General features: G+C 49.9%; 1 protein-coding gene across 1 annotated transcript; it reads right to left on the bottom strand.

The window, feature by feature from the left end:
- Positions 1-13,323: 13,323 nt before the first annotated feature.
- Positions 13,324-21,263, bottom strand: syngr3a (synaptogyrin 3a). The gene is made up of 4 exons (XM_036972289.2): positions 21,012-21,263; positions 19,333-19,567; positions 19,089-19,234; positions 13,324-18,682 (listed from the first exon to the last, which is right to left on the bottom strand). Exons 1-4 carry the CDS (start codon positions 21,111-21,113, stop codon positions 18,470-18,472), a joined length of 696 nt encoding a protein of 231 aa, XP_036828184.1. The 5' UTR covers positions 21,114-21,263; the 3' UTR covers positions 13,324-18,469.
- Positions 21,264-21,673: the final 410 nt, after the last annotated feature.

The raw sequence follows: 21,673 nt of genomic DNA, 5'->3' as shown, positions 1-21,673 counted from the left end.
AGTGTTAGAGGAGGTCCTAGTCTGTCCCCTACCCTAGTGTTAGAGGAGGTCCTAGTCTGTCCCCTACCCTAGTGTTAGAGGAGGTCCTAGTCTGTCCCCTACCCTAGTGTTAGAGGAGGTCCTAGTCTGTCCCCTACCCTAGTGTTAGAGGAGGTCCTAGTCTGTCCCCTACCCTAGTGTTAGAGGAGGTCCTAGTCTGTCCCCTACCCTAGTGTTAGAGGAGGTCCTAGTCTGTCCCCTACCCTAGTGTTAGAGGAGGTCCTAGTCTGTCCCCTACCCTAGTGTTAGAGGAGGTCCTAGTCTGTCTCCTACCCTAGTGTTAGAGGAGGTCCTAGTCTGTCCCCTACCCTAGTGTTAGAGGAGGTCCTAGTCTGTCCCCTACCCTAGTGTTAGAGGAGGTCCTAGTCTGTCCCCTACCCTAGTGTTAGAGGAGGTCCTAGTCTGTCTCCTACCCTAGTGTTAGAGGAGGTCCTAGTCTGTCCCCTACCCTAGTGTTAGAGGAGGTCCTAGTCTGTCCCCTACCCTAGTGTTAGAGGAGGTCCTAGTCTGTCCCCTACCCTAGTGTTAGAGGAGGTCCTAGTCTGTCCCCTACCCTAGTGTTAGAGGAGGTCCTAGTCTGTCCCCTACCCTAGTGTTAGAGGAGGTCCTAGTCTGTCCCCTACCCTAGTGTTAGAGGAGGTCCTAGTCTGTCCCCTACCCTAGTGTTAGAGGAGGTCCTAGTCTGTCCCCTACCCTAGTGTTAGAGGAGGTCCTAGTCTGTCCCCTACCCTAGTGTTAGAGGAGGTCCTAGTCTGTCCCCTACCCTAGTGTTAGAGGAGGTCCTAGTCTGTCCCCTACCCTAGTGTTAGAGGAGGTCCTAGTCTGTCCCCTACCCTAGTGTTAGAGGAGGTCCTAGTCTGTCCCCTACCCTAGTGTTAGAGGAGGTCCTAGTCTGTCCCCTACCCTAGTGTTAGAGGAGGTCCTAGTCTGTCCCCTACCCTAGTGTTAGAGGAGGTCCTAGTCTGTCCCCTACCCTAGTGTTAGAGGAGGTCCTAGTCTGTCCCCTACCCTAGTGTTAGAGGAGGTCCTAGTCTGTCCCCTACCCTAGTGTTAGAGGAGGTCCTAGTCTGTCCCCTACCCTAGTGTTAGAGGAGGTCCTAGTCTGTCCCCTACCCTAGTGTTAGAGGAGGTCCTAGTCTGTCCCCTACCCTAGTGTTAGAGGAGGTCCTAGTCTGTCCCCTACCCTAGTGTTAGAGGAGGTCCTAGTCTGTCCCCTACCCTAGTGTTAGAGGAGGTCCTAGTCTGTCCCCTACCCTAGTGTTAGAGGTCCTAGTCTGTCTCCTACCCTAGTGTTAGAGGAGGTCCTAGTCTGTCCCCTACCCTAGTGTTAGAGGAGGTCCTAGTCTGTCCCCTACCCTAGTGTTAGAGGAGGTCCTAGTCTGTCCCCTACCCTAGTGTTAGAGGAGGTCCTAGTCTGTCCCCTACCCTAGTGTTAGAGGAGGTCCTAGTCTGTCCCCTACCCTAGTGTTAGAGGAGGTCCTAGTCTGTCCCCTACCCTAGTGTTAGAGGAGGTCCTAGTCTGTCCCCTACCCTAGTGTTAGAGGTCCTAGTCTGTCCCCTACCCTAGTGTTAGAGGAGGTCCTAGTCTGTCTCCTACCCTAGTGTTAGAGGAGGTCCTAGTCTGTCCCCTACCCTAGTGTTAGAGGAGGTCCTAGTCTGTCTCCTACCCTAGTGTTAGAGGAGGTCCTAGTCTGTCCCCTACCCTAGTGTTAGAGGAGGTCCTAGTCTGTCCCCTACCCTAGTGTTAGAGGAGGTCCTAGTCTGTCCCCTACCCTAGTGTTAGAGGAGGTCCTAGTCTGTCCCCTACCCTAGTGTTAGAGGAGGTCCTAGTCTGTCTCCTACCCTAGTGTTAGAGGAGGTCCTAGTCTGTCCCCTACCCTAGTGTTAGAGGAGGTCCTAGTCTGTCCCCTACCCTAGTGTTAGAGGAGGTCCTAGTCTGTCCCCTACCCTAGTGTTAGAGGAGGTCCTAGTCTGTCCCCTACCCTAGTGTTAGAGGAGGTCCTAGTCTGTCTCCTACCCTAGTGTTAGAGGAGGTCCTAGTCTGTCCCCTACCCTAGTGTTAGAGGAGGTCCTAGTCTGTCCCCTACCCTAGTGTTAGAGGAGGTCCTAGTCTGTCCCCTACCCTAGTGTTAGAGGAGGTCCTAGTCTGTCCCCTACCCTAGTGTTAGAGGAGGTCCTAGTCTGTCCCCTACCCTAGTGTTAGAGGAGGTCCTAGTCTGTCCCCTACCCTAGTGTTAGAGGAGGTCCTAGTCTGTCCCCTACCCTAGTGTTAGAGGAGGTCCTAGTCTGTCCCCTACCCTAGTGTTAGAGGAGGTCCTAGTCTGTCCCCTACCCTAGTGTTAGAGGAGGTCCTAGTCTGTCTCCTACCCTAGTGTTAGAGGAGGTCCTAGTCTGTCCCCTACCCTAGTGTTAGAGGAGGTCCTAGTCTGTCCCCTACCCTAGTGTTAGAGGAGGTCCTAGTCTGTCCCCTACCCTAGTGTTAGAGGAGGTCCTAGTCTGTCCCCTACCCTAGTGTTAGAGGAGGTCCTAGTCTGTCTCCTACCCTAGTGTTAGAGGAGGTCCTAGTCTGTCCCCTACCCTAGTGTTAGAGGAGGTCCTAGTCTGTCCCCTACCCTAGTGTTAGAGGAGGTCCTAGTCTGTCCCCTACCCTAGTGTTAGAGGAGGTCCTAGTCTGTCCCCTACCCTAGTGTTAGAGGAGGTCCTAGTCTGTCCCCTACCCTAGTGTTAGAGGAGGTCCTAGTCTGTCCCCTACCCTAGTGTTAGAGGAGGTCCTAGTCTGTCCCCTACCCTAGTGTTAGAGGAGGTCCTAGTCTGTCCCCTACCCTAGTGTTAGAGGAGGTCCTAGTCTGTCCCCTACCCTAGTGTTAGAGGAGGTCCTAGTCTGTCCCCTACCCTAGTGTTAGAGGAGGTCCTAGTCTGTCCCCTACCCTAGTGTTAGAGGAGGTCCTAGTCTGTCCCCTACCCTAGTGTTAGAGGAGGTCCTAGTCTGTCCCCTACCCTAGTGTTAGAGGAGGTCCTAGTCTGTCCCCTACCCTAGTGTTAGAGGAGGTCCTAGTCTGTCCCCTACCCTAGTGTTAGAGGAGGTCCTAGTCTGTCCCCTACCCTAGTGTTAGAGGAGGTCCTAGTCTGTCCCCTACCCTAGTGTTAGAGGAGGTCCTAGTCTGTCCCCTACCCTAGTGTTAGAGGAGGTCCTAGTCTGTCCCCTACCCTAGTGTTAGAGGAGGTCCTAGTCTGTCCCCTACCCTAGTGTTAGAGGAGGTCCTAGTCTGTCCCCTACCCTAGTGTTAGAGGAGGTCCTAGTCTGTCCCCTACCCTAGTGTTAGAGGAGGTCCTAGTCTGTCCCCTACCCTAGTGTTAGAGGAGGTCCTAGTCTGTCCCCTACCCTAGTGTTAGAGGAGGTCCTAGTCTGTCCCCTACCCTAGTGTTAGAGGAGGTCCTAGTCTGTCCCCTACCCTAGTGTTAGAGGAGGTCCTAGTCTGTCCCCTACCCTAGTGTTAGAGGAGGTCCTAGTCTGTCCCCTACCCTAGTGTTAGAGGAGGTCCTAGTCTGTCCCCTACCCTAGTGTTAGAGGAGGTCCTAGTCTGTCCCCTACCCTAGTGTTAGAGGAGGTCCTAGTCTGTCCCCTACCCTAGTGTTAGAGGAGGTCCTAGTCTGTCCCCTACCCTAGTGTTAGAGGAGGTCCTAGTCTGTCCCCTACCCTAGTGTTAGAGGAGGTCCTAGTCTGTCCCCTACCCTAGTGTTAGAGGAGGTCCTAGTCTGTCCCCTACCCTAGTGTTAGAGGAGGTCCTAGTCTGTCCCCTACCCTAGTGTTAGAGGAGGTCCTAGTCTGTCCCCTACCCTAGTGTTAGAGGAGGTCCTAGTCTGTCCCCTACCCTAGTGTTAGAGGAGGTCCTAGTCTGTCCCCTACCCTAGTGTTAGAGGAGGTCCTAGTCTGTCCCCTACCCTAGTGTTAGAGGAGGTCCTAGTCTGTCCCCTACCCTAGTGTTAGAGGAGGTCCTAGTCTGTCCCCTACCCTAGTGTTAGAGGAGGTCCTAGTCTGTCCCCTACCCTAGTGTTAGAGGAGGTCCTAGTCTGTCCCCTACCCTAGTGTTAGAGGAGGTCCTAGTCTGTCCCCTACCCTAGTGTTAGAGGAGGTCCTAGTCTGTCCCCTACCCTAGTGTTAGAGGAGGTCCTAGTCTGTCTCCTACCCTAGTGTTAGAGGAGGTCCTAGTCTGTCCCCTACCCTAGTGTTAGAGGAGGTCCTAGTCTGTCCCCTACCCTAGTGTTAGAGGAGGTCCTAGTCTGTCCCCTACCCTAGTGTTAGAGGAGGTCCTAGTCTGTCCCCTACCCTAGTGTTAGAGGAGGTCCTAGTCTGTCCCCTACCCTAGTGTTAGAGGAGGTCCTAGTCTGTCCCCTACCCTAGTGTTAGAGGAGGTCCTAGTCTGTCCCCTACCCTAGTGTTAGAGGAGGTCCTAGTCTGTCTCCTACCCTAGTGTTAGAGGAGGTCCTAGTCTGTCCCCTACCCTAGTGTTAGAGGAGGTCCTAGTCTGTCCCCTACCCTAGTGTTAGAGGAGGTCCTAGTCTGTCCCCTACCCTAGTGTTAGAGGAGGTCCTAGTCTGTCCCCTACCCTAGTGTTAGAGGAGGTCCTAGTCTGTCCCCTACCCTAGTGTTAGAGGAGGTCCTAGTCTGTCCCCTACCCTAGTGTTAGAGGAGGTCCTAGTCTGTCTCCTACCCTAGTGTTAGAGGAGGTCCTAGTCTGTCCCCTACCCTAGTGTTAGAGGAGGTCCTAGTCTGTCCCCTACCCTAGTGTTAGAGGAGGTCCTAGTCTGTCCCCTACCCTAGTGTTAGAGGAGGTCCTAGTCTGTCCCCTACCCTAGTGTTAGAGGAGGTCCTAGTCTGTCCCCTACCCTAGTGTTAGAGGAGGTCCTAGTCTGTCCCCTACCCTAGTGTTAGAGGAGGTCCTAGTCTGTCCCCTACCCTAGTGTTAGAGGAGGTCCTAGTCTGTCCCCTACCCTAGTGTTAGAGGAGGTCCTAGTCTGTCCCCTACCCTAGTGTTAGAGGAGGTCCTAGTCTGTCCCCTACCCTAGTGTTAGAGGAGGTCCTAGTCTGTCCCCTACCCTAGTGTTAGAGGAGGTCCTAGTCTGTCCCCTACCCTAGTGTTAGAGGAGGTCCTAGTCTGTCCCCTACCCTAGTGTTAGAGGAGGTCGTAGTCTGTCCCCTACCCTAGTGTTAGAGGAGGTCCTAGTCTGTCCCCTACCCTAGTGTTAGAGGAGGTCCTAGTCTGTCCCCTACCCTAGTGTTAGAGGAGGTCCTAGTCTGTCCCCTACCCTAGTGTTAGAGGAGGTCCTAGTCTGTCCCCTACCCTAGTGTTAGAGGAGGTCCTAGTCTGTCTCCTACCCTAGTGTTAGAGGAGGTCCTAGTCTGTCCCCTACCCTAGTGTTAGAGGAGGTCCTAGTCTGTCCCCTACCCTAGTGTTAGAGGAGGTCCTAGTCTGTCCCCTACCCTAGTGTTAGAGGAGGTCCTAGTCTGTCTCCTACCCTAGTGTTAGAGGAGGTCCTAGTCTGTCCCCTACCCTAGTGTTAGAGGAGGTCCTAGTCTGTCTCCTACCCTAGTGTTAGAGGAGGTCCTAGTCTGTCCCCTACCCTAGTGTTAGAGGAGGTCCTAGTCTGTCTCCTACCCTAGTGTTAGAGGAGGTCCTAGTCTGTCCCCTACCCTAGTGTTAGAGGAGGTCCTAGTCTGTCCCCTACCCTAGTGTTAGAGGAGGTCCTAGTCTGTCTCCTACCCTAGTGTTAGAGGAGGTCCTAGTCTGTCCCCTACCCTAGTGTTAGAGGAGGTCCTAGTCTGTCCCCTACCCTAGTGTTAGAGGAGGTCCTAGTCTGTCCCCTACCCTAGTGTTAGAGGAGGTCCTAGTCTGTCCCCTACCCTAGTGTTAGAGGAGGTCCTAGTCTGTCCCCTACCCTAGTGTTAGAGGAGGTCCTAGTCTGTCCCCTACCCTAGTGTTAGAGGAGGTCCTAGTCTGTCCCCTACCCTAGTGTTAGAGGAGGTCCTAGTCTGTCTCCTACCCTAGTGTTAGAGGAGGTCCTAGTCTGTCCCCTACCCTAGTGTTAGAGGAGGTCCTAGTCTGTCCCCTACCCTAGTGTTAGAGGAGGTCCTAGTCTGTCCCCTACCCTAGTGTTAGAGGAGGTCCTAGTCTGTCCCCTACCCTAGTGTTAGAGGAGGTCCTAGTCTGTCCCCTACCCTAGTGTTAGAGGAGGTCCTAGTCTGTCCCCTACCCTAGTGTTAGAGGAGGTCCTAGTCTGTCCCCTACCCTAGTGTTAGAGGAGGTCCTAGTCTGTCTCCTACCCTAGTGTTAGAGGAGGTCCTAGTCTGTCCCCTACCCTAGTGTTAGAGGAGGTCCTAGTCTGTCTCCTACCCTAGTGTTAGAGGAGGTCCTAGTCTGTCCCCTACCCTAGTGTTAGAGGAGGTCCTAGTCTGTCCCCTACCCTAGTGTTAGAGGAGGTCCTAGTCTGTCCCCTACCCTAGTGTTAGAGGAGGTCCTAGTCTGTCCCCTACCCTAGTGTTAGAGGAGGTCCTAGTCTGTCCCCTACCCTAGTGTTAGAGGAGGTCCTAGTCTGTCCCCTACCCTAGTGTTAGAGGAGGTCCTAGTCTGTCCCCTACCCTAGTGTTAGAGGAGGTCCTAGTCTGTCCCCTACCCTAGTGTTAGAGGAGGTCCTAGTCTGTCCCCTACCCTAGTGTTAGAGGAGGTCCTAGTCTGTCCCCTACCCTAGTGTTAGAGGAGGTCCTAGTCTGTCCCCTACCCTAGTGTTAGAGGAGGTCCTAGTCTGTCTCCTACCCTAGTGTTAGAGGAGGTCCTAGTCTGTCCCCTACCCTAGTGTTAGAGGAGGTCCTAGTCTGTCCCTTACCCTAGTGTTAGAGGAGGTCCTAGTCTGTCCCCTACCCAAGTGTTAGAGGAGGTCCTAGTCTGTCCCCTACCCTAGTGTTAGAGGAGGTCCTAGTCTGTCCCCTACCCTAGTGTTAGAGGAGGTCCTAGTCTGTCCCCTACCCTAGTGTTAGAGGAGGTCCTAGTCTGTCCCCTACCCTAGTGTTAGAGGAGGTCCTAGTCTGTCCCCTACCCTAGTGTTAGAGGAGGTCCTAGTCTGTCCCCTACCCTAGTGTTAGAGGAGGTCCTAGTCTGTCCCCTACCCTAGTGTTAGAGGAGGTCCTAGTCTGTCCCCTACCCTAGTGTTAGAGGAGGTCCTAGTCTGTCCCCTACCCTAGTGTTAGAGGAGGTCCTAGTCTGTCTCCTACCCTAGTGTTAGAGGTCCTAGTCTGTCCCCTACCCTAGTGTTAGAGGAGGTCCTAGTCTGTCCCCTACCCTAGTGTTAGAGGAGGTCCTAGTCTGTCCCCTACCCTAGTGTTAGAGGAGGTCCTAGTCTGTCCCCTACCCTAGTGTTAGAGGAGGTCCTAGTCTGTCCCCTACCCTAGTGTTAGAGGAGATCCTAGTCTGTCTCCTCCATACTGCTGTCTCCTACCCTAGTGTTAGAGGAGGTCCTAGTCTGTCCCCTACCCTAGTGTTAGAGGAGGTCCTAGTCTGTCCCCTACCCTAGTGTTAGAGGAGGTCCTAGTCTGTCCCCTACCCTAGTGTTAGAGGAGGTCCTAGTCTGTCCCCTACCCTAGTGTTAGAGGAGGTCCTAGTCTGTCCCCTACCCTAGTGTTAGAGGAGGTCCTAGTCTGTCCCCTACCCTAGTGTTAGAGGAGGTCCTAGTCTGTCCCCTACCCTAGTGTTAGAGGAGGTCCTAGTCTGTCCCCTACCCTAGTGTTAGAGGAGGTCCTAGTCTGTCTCCTACCCTAGTGTTAGAGGAGGTCCTAGTCTGTCCCCTACCCTAGTGTTAGAGGAGGTCCTAGTCTGTCTCCTACCCTAGTGTTAGAGGAGGTCCTAGTCTGTCTCCTACCCTAGTGTTAGAGGAGGTCCTAGTCTGTCCCCTACCCTAGTGTTAGAGGAGGTCCTAGTCTGTCCCCTACCCTAGTGTTAGAGGAGGTCCTAGTCTGTCCCCTACCCTAGTGTTAGAGGAGGTCCTAGTCTGTCCCCTACCCTAGTGTTAGAGGAGGTCCTAGTCTGTCCCCTACCCTAGTGTTAGAGGAGGTCCTAGTCTGTCCCCTACCCTAGTGTTAGAGGAGGTCCTAGTCTGTCCCCTACCCTTGTGTTAGAGGAGGTCCTAGTCTGTCCCCTACCCTAGTGTTAGAGGAGGTCCTAGTCTGTCCCCTACCCTAGTGTTAGAGGAGGTCCTAGTCTGTCCCCTACCCTAGTGTTAGAGGAGGTCCTAGTCTGTCCCCTACCCTAGTGTTAGAGGAGGTCCTAGTCTGTCCCCTACCCTAGTGTTAGAGGAGGTCCTAGTCTGTCCCCTACCCTAGTGTTAGAGGAGGTCCTAGTCTGTCTCCTACCCTAGTGTTAGAGGAGGTCCTAGTCTGTCCCCTACCCTAGTGTTAGAGGAGGTCCTAGTCTGTCCCCTACCCTAGTGTTAGAGGAGGTCCTAGTCTGTCCCCTACCCTAGTGTTAGAGGAGGTCCTAGTCTGTCCCCTACCCTAGTGTTAGAGGAGGTCCTAGTCTGTCCCCTACCCTAGTGTTAGAGGAGGTCCTAGTCTGTCCCCTACCCTAGTGTTAGAGGAGGTCCTAGTCTGTCCCCTACCCTAGTGTTAGAGGAGGTCCTAGTCTGTCCCCTACCCTAGTGTTAGAGGAGGTCCTAGTCTGTCCCCTACCCTAGTGTTAGAGGAGGTCCTAGTCTGTCCCCTACCCTAGTGTTAGAGGAGGTCCTAGTCTGTCCCCTACCCTAGTGTTAGAGGAGGTCCTAGTCTGTCCCCTACCCTAGTGTTAGAGGAGGTCCTAGTCTGTCCCCTACCCTAGTGTTAGAGGAGGTCCTAGTCTGTCTCCTACCCTAGTGTTAGAGGAGGTCCTAGTCTGTCCCCTACCCTAGTGTTAGAGGAGGTCCTAGTCTGTCCCCTACCCTAGTGTTAGAGGAGGTCCTAATCTGTCTCCTACCCTAGTGTTAGAGGAGGTCCTAGTCTGTCTCCTACCCTAGTGTTAGAGGAGGTCCTAGTCTGTCCCCTACCCTAGTGTTAGAGGAGGTCCTAGTCTGTCTCCTACCCTAGTGTTAGAGGAGGTCCTAGTCTGTCCCCTACCCTAGTGTTAGAGGAGGTCCTAGTCTGTCCCCTACCCTAGTGTTAGAGGAGGTCCTAGTCTGTCCCCTACCCTAGTGTTAGAGGAGGTCCTAGTCTGTCCCCTACCCTAGTGTTAGAGGAGGTCCTAGTCTGTCCCCTACCCTAGTGTTAGGAGGTCCTAGTCTGTCCCCTACCCTAGTGTTAGAGGAGGTCCTAGTCTGTCCCCTACCCTAGTGTTAGAGGAGGTCCTAGTCTGTCCCCTACCCTAGTGTTAGAGGAGGTCCTAGTCTGTCCCCTACCCTAGTGTTAGAGGAGGTCCTAGTCTGTCCCCTACCCTAGTGTTAGAGGAGGTCCTAGTCTGTCCCCTACCCTAGTGTTAGAGGAGGTCCTAGTCTGTCCCCTACCCTAGTGTTAGAGGAGATCCTAGTCTGTCTCCTACCCTAGTGTTAGAGGAGGTCCTAGTCTGTCCCCTACCCTAGTGTTAGAGGAGGTCCTAGTCTGTCCCCTACCCTAGTGTTAGAGGAGGTCCTAGTCTGTCCCCTACCCTAGTGTTAGAGGAGGTCCTAGTCTGTCCCCTACCCTAGTGTTAGAGGAGGTCCTAGTCTGTCCCCTACCCTAGTGTTAGAGGAGGTCCTAGTCTGTCCCCTACCCTAGTGTTAGAGGAGGTCCTAGTCTGTCCCCTACCCTAGTGTTAGAGGAGGTCCTAGTCTGTCCCCTACCCTAGTGTTAGAGGAGGTCCTAGTCTGTCCCCTACCCTAGTGTTAGAGGAGGTCCTAGTCTGTCTCCTACCCTAGTGTTAGAGGAGGTCCTAGTCTGTCCCCTACCCTAGTGTTAGAGGAGATCCTAGTCTGTCTCCTACCCTAGTGTTAGAGGAGGTCCTAGTCTGTCTCCTACCCTAGTGTTAGAGGAGGTCCTAGTCTGTCCCCTACCCTAGTGTTAGAGGAGGTCCTAGTCTGTCTCCTACCCTAGTGTTAGAGGAGGTCCTAGTCTGTCCCCTACCCTAGTGTTAGAGGAGGTCCTAGTCTGTCCCCTACCCTAGTGTTAGAGGAGGTCCTAGTCTGTCCCCTACCCTAGTGTTAGAGGAGGTCCTAGTCTGTCTCCTACCCTAGTGTTAGAGGAGGTCCTAGTCTGTCCCCTACCCTAGTGTTAGAGGAGGTCCTAGTCTGTCTCCTACCCTAGTGTTAGAGGAGGTCCTAGTCTGTCCCCTACCCTAGTGTTAGAGGAGGTCCTAGTCTGTCCCCTACCCTAGTGTTAGAGGAGGTCCTAGTCTGTCTCCTACCCTAGTGTTAGAGGAGGTCCTAGTCTGTCCCCTACCCTAGTGTTAGAGGAGGTCCTAGTCTGTCCCCTACCCTAGTGTTAGAGGAGGTCCTAGTCTGTCCCCTACCCTAGTGTTAGAGGAGGTCCTAGTCTGTCCCCTACCCTAGTGTTAGAGGAGGTCCTAGTCTGTCCCCTACCCTAGTGTTAGAGGAGGTCCTAGTCTGTCCCCTACCCTAGTGTTAGAAGAGGTCCTAGTCTGTCCCCTACCCTAGTGTTAGAAGAGGTCCTAGTCTGTCCCCTACCCTAGTGTTAGAAGAGGTCCTAGTCTGTCCCCTACCCTAGTGTTAGAGGTCCTAGTCTGTCCCCTACCCTAGTGTTAGAGGAGGTCCTAGTCTGTCCCCTACCCTAGTGTTAGAGGAGGTCCTAGTCTGTCCCCTACCCTAGTGTTAGAGGAGGTCCTAGTCTGTCCCCTACCCTAGTGTTAGAGGAGGTCCTAGTCTGTCCCCTACCCTAGTGTTAGAGGAGGTCCTAGTCTGTCCCCTACCCTAGTGTTAGAGGAGGTCCTAGTCTGTCTCCTACCCTAGTGTTAGAGGAGGTCCTAGTCTGTCTCCTCCATACTGCTGTCCCCTACCCTAGTGTTAGAGGAGGTCCTAGTCTGTCCCCTACCCTAGTGTTAGAGGAGGTCCTAGTCTGTCTCCTACCCTAGTGTTAGAGGAGGTCCTAGTCTGTCTCCTACCCTAGTGTTAGAGGAGGTCCTAGTCTGTCTCCTCCATACTGCTGTCCCCTACCCTAGTGTTAGAGGAGGTCCTAGTCTGTCTCCTACCCTAGTGTTAGTGGAGTTCCTAGTCTGTCTCCTACCCTAGTGTTAGAGGAGGTCCTAGTCTGTCCCCTACCCTAGTGTTAGAGGAGGTCCTAGTCTGTCTCCTACCCTAGTGTTAGAGGAGGTCCTAGTCTGTCCCCTACCCTAGTGTTAGAGGAGGTCCTAGTCTGTCCCCTACCCTAGTGTTAGAGGAGGTCCTAGTCTGTCTCCTACCCTAGTGTTAGAAGAGGTCCTAGTCTGTCCCCTACCCTAGTGTTAGAGGAGATCCTAGTCTGTCCCCTACCCTAGTGTTAGAGGAGGTCCTAGTCTGTCTCCTACCCTAGTGTTAGAGGAGGTCCTAGTCTGTCCCCTACCCTAGTGTTAGAGGAGGTCCTAGTCTGTCCCCTACCCTAGTGTTAGAGGAGGTCCTAGTCTGTCCCCTACCCTAGTGTTAGAGGAGGTCCTAGTCTGTCCCCTACCCTAGTGTTAGAGGAGATCCTAGTCTGTCTCCTACCCTAGTGTTAGAGGAGATCCTAGTCTGTCTCCTCCATATTGCTGTCTCCTACCCTAGTGTTAGAGGAGGTCCTAGTCTGTCCCCTACCCTAGTGTTAGAGGAGGTCCTAGTCTGTCTCCTCCATACTGCTGTCCCCTACCCTAGTGTTAGAGGAGGTCCTAGTCTGTCCCCTACCCTAGTGTTAGAGGAGGTCCTAGTCTGTCTCCTACCCTAGTGTTAGAGGAGGTCCTAGTCTGTCCCCTACCCTAGTGTTAGAGGAGGTCCTAGTCTGTCCCCTACCCTAGTGTTAGGAGGTCCTAGTCTGTCCCCTACCCTAGTGTTAGAGGAGGTCCTAGTCTGTCCCCTACCCTAGTGTTAGAGGAGGTCCTAGTCTGTCCCCTACCCTAGTGTTAGAGGAGGTCCTAGTCTGTCCCCTACCCTAGTGTTAGAGGAGATCCTAGTCTGTCTCCTCCATACTGCTGTCTCCTACCCTAGTGTTAGAGGAGGTCCTAGTCTGTCTCCTACCCTAGTGTTAGAGGAGGTCCTAGTCTGTCTCCTACCCTAGTGTTAGAGGAGGTCCTAGTCTGTCCCCTACCCTAGTGTTAGAGGTCCTAGTCTGTCCCCTACCCTAGTGTTAGAGGAGATCCTAGTCTGTCCCCTACCCTAGTGTTAGAGGAGGTCCTAGTCTGTCTCCTACCCTAGTGTTAGAGGAGGTCCTAGTCTGTCTACACCATACTGTTGTCCCCTACCCTAGTGGAGTGGCTTCTGATTCGTGAAGTGCTGCAGGGATGGTTATCCTTCTGGAAGTTTCTCCCATCTCCACAGACGATCTCTGGAGCTCTTTCAGAGTGACCATCGGGTTCTTGGTCACCTCCCTGACCAAGGTCCTTCTCCCCCGATTGCTCAGTTGGCCGGGCGGCCAGTTCCAGGAAGAGTCTTGGTGGTTCCAAACTTCTTCCATTTCAGAATGATGGAGGCCACTGTGTTCTTGGGGACCATCAATATGGCAGAAATGTTTTGGTGGTTCCCTTCCCCAGATCTGTTCCTCAAGACTATCCTGTCTCGGAGCTCTACGGACAATTCCTTCAACCTCATGGCTTGGTTTTTTCTCTGACATACTCTGTGGGACCTTATATAGACAGGTGTGTGCCTTTTCAAATCATTTCCAATCAATTGAATTCATCACAGGTGGACTCCAATCAAGTTGTAGAAACATCTCAAAGATGATCAATGGAAACAGGAAGCACCTGACCTCAATTTTGAGTCTCAAAACAAAGGGTCTGAATATTTACGTACATTTCTTTAATGGACGTAACACAACAGAAGGGGGGCCTTAATGGACGTAACACAACAGAAGGGGGGCCTTAATGGACGTAACACAACAGAAGGGGGACCTTTATGGACGTAACACAACAGAAGGGGGGACCTTAATGGACGTAACACAACAGAAGGGGGGACCTTTATGGACGTAACACAACAGAAGGGGGACCTTTATGGACGTAACACAACAGAAGGGGGACCTTTATAGACGTAACACAACAGAAGGGGGACCTTTATAGACGTAACACAAAAGAAGGGGGGACCTTTTTTATAGAAGTAACACAACAGAGACCAGTCATGAAAAATGTTCTGCTTTATTTCAGTGAGGTGATCTGACAGCAGTCAGACATTCAGAGAGGAGAACAATGGAAGGACCTCTGTACGTAATGGGCACATTGAGGTGCTACACCTTTAAAAACAACAACCAGGGTCAGATCACATGTGATTGGTCCATTTCCAACAGAGTTATTATAATACTAAAGCACTACAGACGGCTTGACGACCACTTCTATAATACACACTGAGATACTTTACTACCAACAGCACTGGAGTGGACACACACACACACACACACACACACAGGCAGAGTGTGTTTGGGAGGATCAACAGGACAGAAATGAGTTGATCTGAAATTATTCCTTATTCTACAGACCAGACCCCTCTCTGTCTCCAGACCCCTCTTCCCTGTCTCCTAACCCCTCCTCCCTGTTTCCTGACCCCTCCTCCCTGTCTCCAGACCCCTCCTCCCTGTTTCCAGACCCCTCCTCCCTGTCTCCTGACCCCTCCTCCTGACCCCTCTATCACTCAGACTAGAGTACTGAGACCATCAACACAACATAGAATTATAGGATATAGAACAGACACGCTGTGATGTGTAGAGTAAGTAACTGTGTTCCGTATGGAGCCATTTCAAATATTGAATTTGGCCTTTAATATTTATTATTACTACTAATGACCTATAGAAACACATTGAATAACACATTCAGCAATGGCAAAACAAGAAATGATACGAAACAAGGTTTTTGAAGTGTCTGTCCTACAGTACCGGTCAACAGTTTGGACACACCGACTCATTCCAGGGTTTTTCTTTATTTTTACTATTTTCTACATTGTAGAATAATAGTGAAGACATCAACTATGAAATAACACATATGGAATCATGCAGTAACCAAAAAAGTGTTAAATAAATCATAATATATTTGCCTTTATGGCAGCTTTGCACACTATTGGCATTCTCTCAACCAGCTTCATGAGGTAGTCACCTGGAATGCTTTTCAATTAACAGGTGTGCCTTGTTAAAAGTTCATTTGTGAAGTTTCTTTCCTTCTTAATGCGTTTGAGCCAATCAGTTGTGTTGTGACAAGGTAGGGGTGGGAAACAGAAGATGGCCCTATTTGGTAAAAGACCAAGTCCACATTATGGCAAGAAGCAAAGAGATTACAGGTAACCTCACTTCAGATTGCAGCCCAAATAAATGCTTCACAGAATTCAAGTAACAGACACATCTCAACATCAACTGTTCAGAGGAGACTGCGTGTATCAAGCCTTCATGGTTGAATTGCTGCAAAGAAACCACTACTAAATGACACCAATAAGAAGAGACTTGCTTGGGCCAAGAAACATAAGCAATGGACATTAGACCGGTGGAAATCTGTCCTTTTGATCTGGTGAGTCCAAATTTGAGATCTTTGGTTCCAACCGTGTCTTTGTGAGATGCAGAGTAGGTGAAAGGATGATCTCTGCATGTGTGGTTCCCACCGCGAAGCATGGAGGAGGAGATGGTGTAGGGGTGCTTTGGGAAAGGGGGATACCTAGTCAGTTGTCCCACTGAATGTATTCAACTGAAATGCTGGTGACACTGTCTGTGATTTATTTAAGGCACACTTAACCAGCATGGCTACCACAGCATTCTGCAGCGATACGCCATCCCATCTGGTTTGGGCTTAGTGGGACTATCATTGATTTTTCAACAGGACAATGACCCAACACACCTCCAGGCTGGGTAAGGGCTATTTGATGAAGGAGAGTGATGAAGTGCTGCATCAGATGACCTGGCCTCCGCAATCACCTGACCTCATCCCAATTGAGATGGTTCGGGATGAGTTGGATCGCAGAGTGACGGAAAAGCAGCCAACAAGTGCTCAGCATATGTGGGAACTCCTTCAAGAATGTTGGAAAAGCATTCCAGGTGAAGCTGGTTGAGAGAATGCCAAGAGTGTGCAAAGCTGTCATCAAGGCAAAGGGTGGCTACTTTGAAGAATCTCAAATTTAAAATATATTTTGATTTGTTTAACACTTTCTTGGTTACTACTTGATTCCATGTGTTGTTTCATAGTTGACATCGTCACTATTATTCTACAATGTAGAAAACAGTTTTTAAAAAAATAAAACATCATTGAATGAGTAGGTGTGTCCAAACGTTTGATTGGTTCTGTATATCTAGGAGATATAAGATCAGGAAATGTTGTAGTTTTTTGGACATATTTAACAAAACTACCTACATACTTCCATGTATTGATTGTTTTTGTACCGGTACCTGGTTTCCCTCAGAGGAGTCCTATGACACTTGTGGGGTTCGTAGAGCTAAACGGAGAAGCCCAAACGGTTCTCTGATTTTCGGGATGTCTCATGTTCTGTCAAACACTGCTTTAGCTCGGCCACCTTCCCCCGCTGATGCGGAATCCCGACAGGAGGATGCGGTGCATTGAGCCCAGGCAAAAATAACCATCTCTATCTTTAAACTGACACGTTTAGATGGGGATTTTTGTATTATGTTACTGAGATTGACGCACTAAACTCAAACTCTTAAGGATTAACATTACCGCATGTCAGCTGCATGAAAATGAGCGAATTGACATTAAAACGGGCAGTATTCCCTCCAAATTGCGTTCGACAACATGTCTACCAAGGCAGAGAGACAGACGCGCTCTTACAGCAGCGGACGCATCAATTCAGACTACAAGCCTAATGGTTACCATCGACAATCACTGAATGTCATTACACTTCTCGTTTATTTTGTAACAGATCTCTTTCCATTCATCAAACGACCGGCGCACAGTGGACAAACATGCGCGGCAAGCCAACAGGAGCACCTTTTAGGGAAGTGATTGTTTGACAATCAGCTGAAAACATGACTGGTTGTGTTTACGCCACATTTAAAAGGGAATACATTTGAAAAGTTATACGATTAATCCTTAATAGGTCTATTAGACCCAGAGGACATTCTACATTAATAGGGAGTATTTAATCGTTTTGATGTCTTCACTATTATTCTACAATGTAGAAAATAGTATTACAAATAAATAAAAACCCTGGAATGAGTGGGTGTGTCCAACCTTTTGACTGGTACTGTATATTGGCCATCCTTGAGTTGCCCGTCCCTGATCTACATACTGAAAATCCTCTTTATCTGAACATAGAACTCCGTTCATTATACTGTAGGTCCTATGTGTAAGTCAATTTATTCAACCTTTCAGGGTTTTTTTTAGGGGTAAATCAACGTTTTTCCATATCAATTCAGATCAAATGAATTTTAAAATCAAAACAAACGGCTCTTTAAATCAAAATTCACAATTACACAGAATTCAACAGAACATTTTGCCCACACAATATTACATTCATCACTTTTAAACTTATTTTAAAGGCCCAAGGCAGTCAAAAACGTTCCTGTGTTTGATATATTTCCACGCTATGATGTTGGAATAATACTGTGAAATTCATAACGCCGTTTTAGTTGAAGAGCTGTTTGAAAAGACCGTCTGAAATTTCAGTCTGTTTTGGTGGGATGGAGTTTTGGCCTGCCTGGTGACGTCACCAGGCGGTTAATTCGTTAATAGACCAATAAGAGAGTTTGAAATCTCTCTGACAATAACAGCTAGTTTCCACCTCAGCACTCCGACAGTCCTAGCAAAATTATTGCTTGAGATATTACTCTTTGCTAAGAAGCTATTTTTTTGTTTGTTTTCAATTAAAATGGTCAAAAGGAATCACAGAAATGTACTAATTCGTCAGAAATGATTTGATATTCAGATAAAAAATAGCTGCAGCATTGGGCCTTTAAAAGCTCGAGTCCCTCGGCAGCTAGAGGGCGCTGTTACACCGCTAGTGTTACAAGGAGCAGATGGCACCACAGACGAGGCTTTCTGGAGGTCAGTTATGTTCAGCATTATATTCATCTGTTGACTGTTATATCAACAAACACAAAACCTCTTGAATTGTAATATAATATGTAATATGACTGTCAATACAGACAGTGACATGTAATGTCTAGGCTTCACCTAGAGACACTGTACAAGATGGTGAGACAGACTGTTCCGGAACACCTCTGTTCCGGAACACCACCAACAGAAGAACGCTTTACTTGTCTTTCTTTTTCTTCAGACCTGAAACAACAAATACCACACACACACACACCAGACACACACACTGGGCAGTGAGGTTCACTAGTGAGTGTGTGTGGGTGTGTTGTCACCATGGTAACAATGGGCACGGTTGTATTCCACAGAGCAGATTTAGAGAGACCCAGACCCAGGGTATATACAGTAATAAAGAGCCATCATGGTATGTCTAGTTTATCTCTGGGTAGCTGACTGACTGATGCTCTGTGAAGGAAGACAACTAGCAGGGCAGTTTGGCAGCTTCCAGAATGACAAACAGCTTCTAGAAAAGAAACATAAAAGTATTCTAGAATGTAAAAACAGCTTCTAGAATGTAAACAAACAGCTTCTAGAATGTAAACAAACAGTTTCTAGAAAATAAACATAAAAAGATTCTAGAACGTAAACAAACAGCTTCTAAATGTAAACAAACCACTTCTAGAACGTAAACAAACAGCTTCTAGAACGTAAATAAATAGCTTCTAAATGTAATCAAACCACTTCTAGAACGTAAACAAACCACTTCTAGAATGTAAACATAAACAAGTCAGAATCTTCTGTGATGTTTGCACACATTAGTTTAGGGCGCATCTGAAACCACTATTACCTTACAAAGTGCACTGGTGGTAAAGGCTCAGCTGGCCATCATTAATGCACTACATAGGGAATAGTGTATGACTGGTCGGCAGAGTGGCTACTGGGTGGAGGGAGATATTGCACTTGGTCACGTTAACATCATAGTGGTGAAAGTTACTATCTACAGTCACTGTCAGACACACAAGACAGTTTGGCACTTAGTCAGTCTTACAGAACATGCAGATAACACCGAACCCAAGAACAGAACATCCCCTTAAAAACATTACCATGGAGGGACTGTACATGTAACTAGGTCCCCTTCAGCGCTTCCAGCACTATGTTCTCTAGTGGATAGGACCTGGTATATGGGGACAGGGAGGGACTAGGGGGACAGGGAGGTGGGGACTAGGGAGGGACTAGTATATGGGGACCTGGTATGTGGGGACAGGGAGGGACTAGTATATGGGGTCCTGGTATGTGGGGACAGAGAGGGACTAGTATATGGGGACCTGGTATGTGGGGGCAGGGGCTTCCAGCCCCTCTGTGAACGGGGGGCTCTGGTAGTTGTCGCTGGGCTCGATGGTGCCCCCGGTGGTGGTGGGGGGGTATGGTGTTACCGGGGCGACTCCGTCCAGATGGTCGGTGGTGAAGAGGGTCATGTCTGTTCCCAGGAGATATTTCTGGACTGCACGCACAGTCAGACCAGCCTGGAGGGAGATGAAGAACAAGGAGAGAAGAAGAATGAGGAGGAGAAGGAAGAGGAGAAGAATGGGGAGGAGGAGGAGAAGGAGAAGGAAGAGAAGGAGAAGAAGAATGAAGAGGAGGAGGAGAAGGAAGCGGAGTAGGAGGAGGAGAGGAGGAGCAGAACAATGAAGAGGAGAAGGAAGAGTATGAGGAGAAGGAAGAGTAGGAGGAGAAGGAGAGTAGGAGCAGAATAATTAAGAGGAGAAGGAAGAGGAGTAGGAGGAGAAGGAGAGGAGGAGCAGAAGAATGAGAAGTACAATGCCACAGTGCAGTGCCCCTGGAGCAGCTATAGGGGGTGGGTGTGTGTGTGTGTGTGAGTGAGTGAGTGAGTGAGTGTGAGTGTGTGTGTGTGTGTGTGTGTGTGTGTACCCAGGTGAGGATGGAGAAGAATGAGAAGGCGATAGAGGCCCTGGCTGCGTCAGCCCCCTGGTTGAGTGGCAGGTCCTCAGGGGCGGTCCTAGACCACTGATTGGCCAGGAAACAGAAACTCACAAACCACAGGAACGTCCAGAAACCTGAAAACCACCAATCACAGCACACAGTCAGAGGACAGCCAACCAATCACAGCATACACATTGAAATAAAGAGTGTCCGTCTGTGTGTTTTAGCCTACCTGAAACCCCGACCTCCAGCATCACAGCCTTCTTCCTGTCCTTAATAGAGCTGATCTGTTGAAACTTCACATCCAACAGGAAGAAGAAGGAGCACAGCAACAAGCCCACCAGACCACAGAACACTCCGTAGTTACACGCATCAGCGTTCTTATTGAACACACAGTGGAGACGTTCACTACCCAGGTTCACATACCCCTCGTTCACTATAGAGGCAAACACCACCAGGGAGAATACCTGAAGAGGAGAGGGGGAGAAGAGACATTCACTACCCAGGTTCACATAGCCCTCGTTCACTATAGAGGCAAACACCACCAGGGAGAATACCAGGGGAGGAGAGGGGAGGGGGAGAAGAGACGTTCACTACCCAGGTTCACATAGCCCTCGTTCACTATAGAGGCAAACACCACCAGGGAGAATACCTGAAGAGGAGAGGAGAGGGGAGGGGAGGGGGAGAAGAGACGTTCACTACCCTGGTTCACATAGCCCTCGTTCACTATAGAGGCAAACACCACCAGGGAGAATACCTGAAGAGGAGAGGGGAGGGAGAAGAGGGACGGGGTTGGGGGTACACCTGTGTGGACCAAAAGTGCAGACTTATTTAATGTATTAATTAAATAAAATACATATAACATTTATTTGTTATTTGTAAACGCAGGTTCCCCTTTATCTAATATTAGGTTTTGGTTGAACACCTGATAACGTTCAGTTTAAAAAATATTCACAAATAGAGAAAATCAGAAAGGGGACAAATCCTTTTCCAAGGCGCTGTAGATCGCACATGTGTATATATCCTCTGTAGTAGAACTATCCGGTCACTATAACGACAAACCACCCGGGGTATTAACACATGTGTATATATCCTCTGTAGTAGAACTATCCGGTCACTATAACGACAAACCACCCGGGGTATTAACACGTGTGTATATATCGTCACTCTGTAGTAGAACTATCCGGTCACTATAACGACAAACCACCCGGGGTATTAACACATGTGTATATATCCTCTGTAGTAGAACTATCCGGTCACTATAACGACAAACCACCCGGGGTATTAACACATGTGTATATATCCTCTGTAGTAGAACTATCCGGTCACTATAACGACAAACCACCCGGGGTATTAACACATGTGTATATATCGTCACTATGTAGTAGAACTATCCGGTCACTATAACGACAAACCACCCGGGGTATTAACACATGGAGAATGATCCACACTGGCGAATAGAGAGAGCGAGGATGCGACGCCACTATACGGCCCCCTCCCGAGGAGTGGCGGTGGAATGATCCATATCACAAACCCACAGCCTATATACACACACGGGATATAATAATAACACTATGATATAGTGATAGACATCACACAGATACGTTTCTCTCAACGCAACAGTCTAGTTACCAAATTCAATACATTTTAAGGCCACATTCATTTTTTGACATTCTTTACAAATCTGTGTTATAAAACGACCGGAGGTTCTAAAACATGGTACATATCCGTGTATCTGAACAGGATGGACCGTTCTTCGACAGCCTCCTCTCCCCTGGACCCCGTCCATCTATAAGCCTACTGCCGTTTCCAGGCTCTTATCTGCGGCGCTCTACGGAGCGATCACTCGCCACCGAGCGGCAGGCCGAGGGAGGACGCCGCGACAGACCCCGTTATCTGTCGGTCTCTTACCCAGGACAAGACCCTGAGGATGGTGGTCGGCTGCTTGATGAAGGAAACCGGGTCGAAGGCAGCACCCGCCAGGCCCGCTCCGAACGATCCCACTCCGTCCATCTTCTCTCTCTCTCTCTCTCTCTGTTCTCTGGGTGCGCTACCCTGCGTCAGGCTCCAGGCTGGGTTTGGTACTGTCTTGTAGTCTAGGGAAGGGTCCTGCGCGCACACGATGTGCACGCTGCTACTGGGCGGGGGCGTGCTCGACGGAGCGGGAACACGCACAGGGCTGCTGTGGCATGAAAACAGCAGTAGCATCTACTGTTGAGGAGGTAGGAGGTCTAGACTACTCATCTGTTGAGGAGTTATAGGAGGTCTAGACTACACATCTGTTGAGGAGTTATAGGAGGTCTAGACTAAACATCTGTTGAGGAGTTATAGGAGGTCTAGACTACACATCTGTTGATGAGTTATAGGAGGTCTAGACTACACATCTGTTGAAGAGCTATAGGAGGTAGGAGGTCTCGACTAAACATCTGTTGAGGAGTTATAGGATGTCTAGATTACACATCTGTTGAGGAGCTATAGGAGGTCTAGATTACACATCTGTTGAGGAGCTATAGGAGGTCTAGACTACACATCTGTTGAGGTGTTATAGGAGGTCTAGACTACACATCTGTTGA

The sequence above is a fragment of the Oncorhynchus mykiss genome, chromosome 13, assembly GCF_057628025.1.
Source record: "Oncorhynchus mykiss isolate SJ-2025 chromosome 13, ASM5762802v1, whole genome shotgun sequence".
NCBI classification, from domain to species: Eukaryota; Metazoa; Chordata; class Actinopteri; order Salmoniformes; family Salmonidae; genus Oncorhynchus; species Oncorhynchus mykiss.
This window is presented reverse-complemented; position numbering and strand designations above follow the sequence as displayed.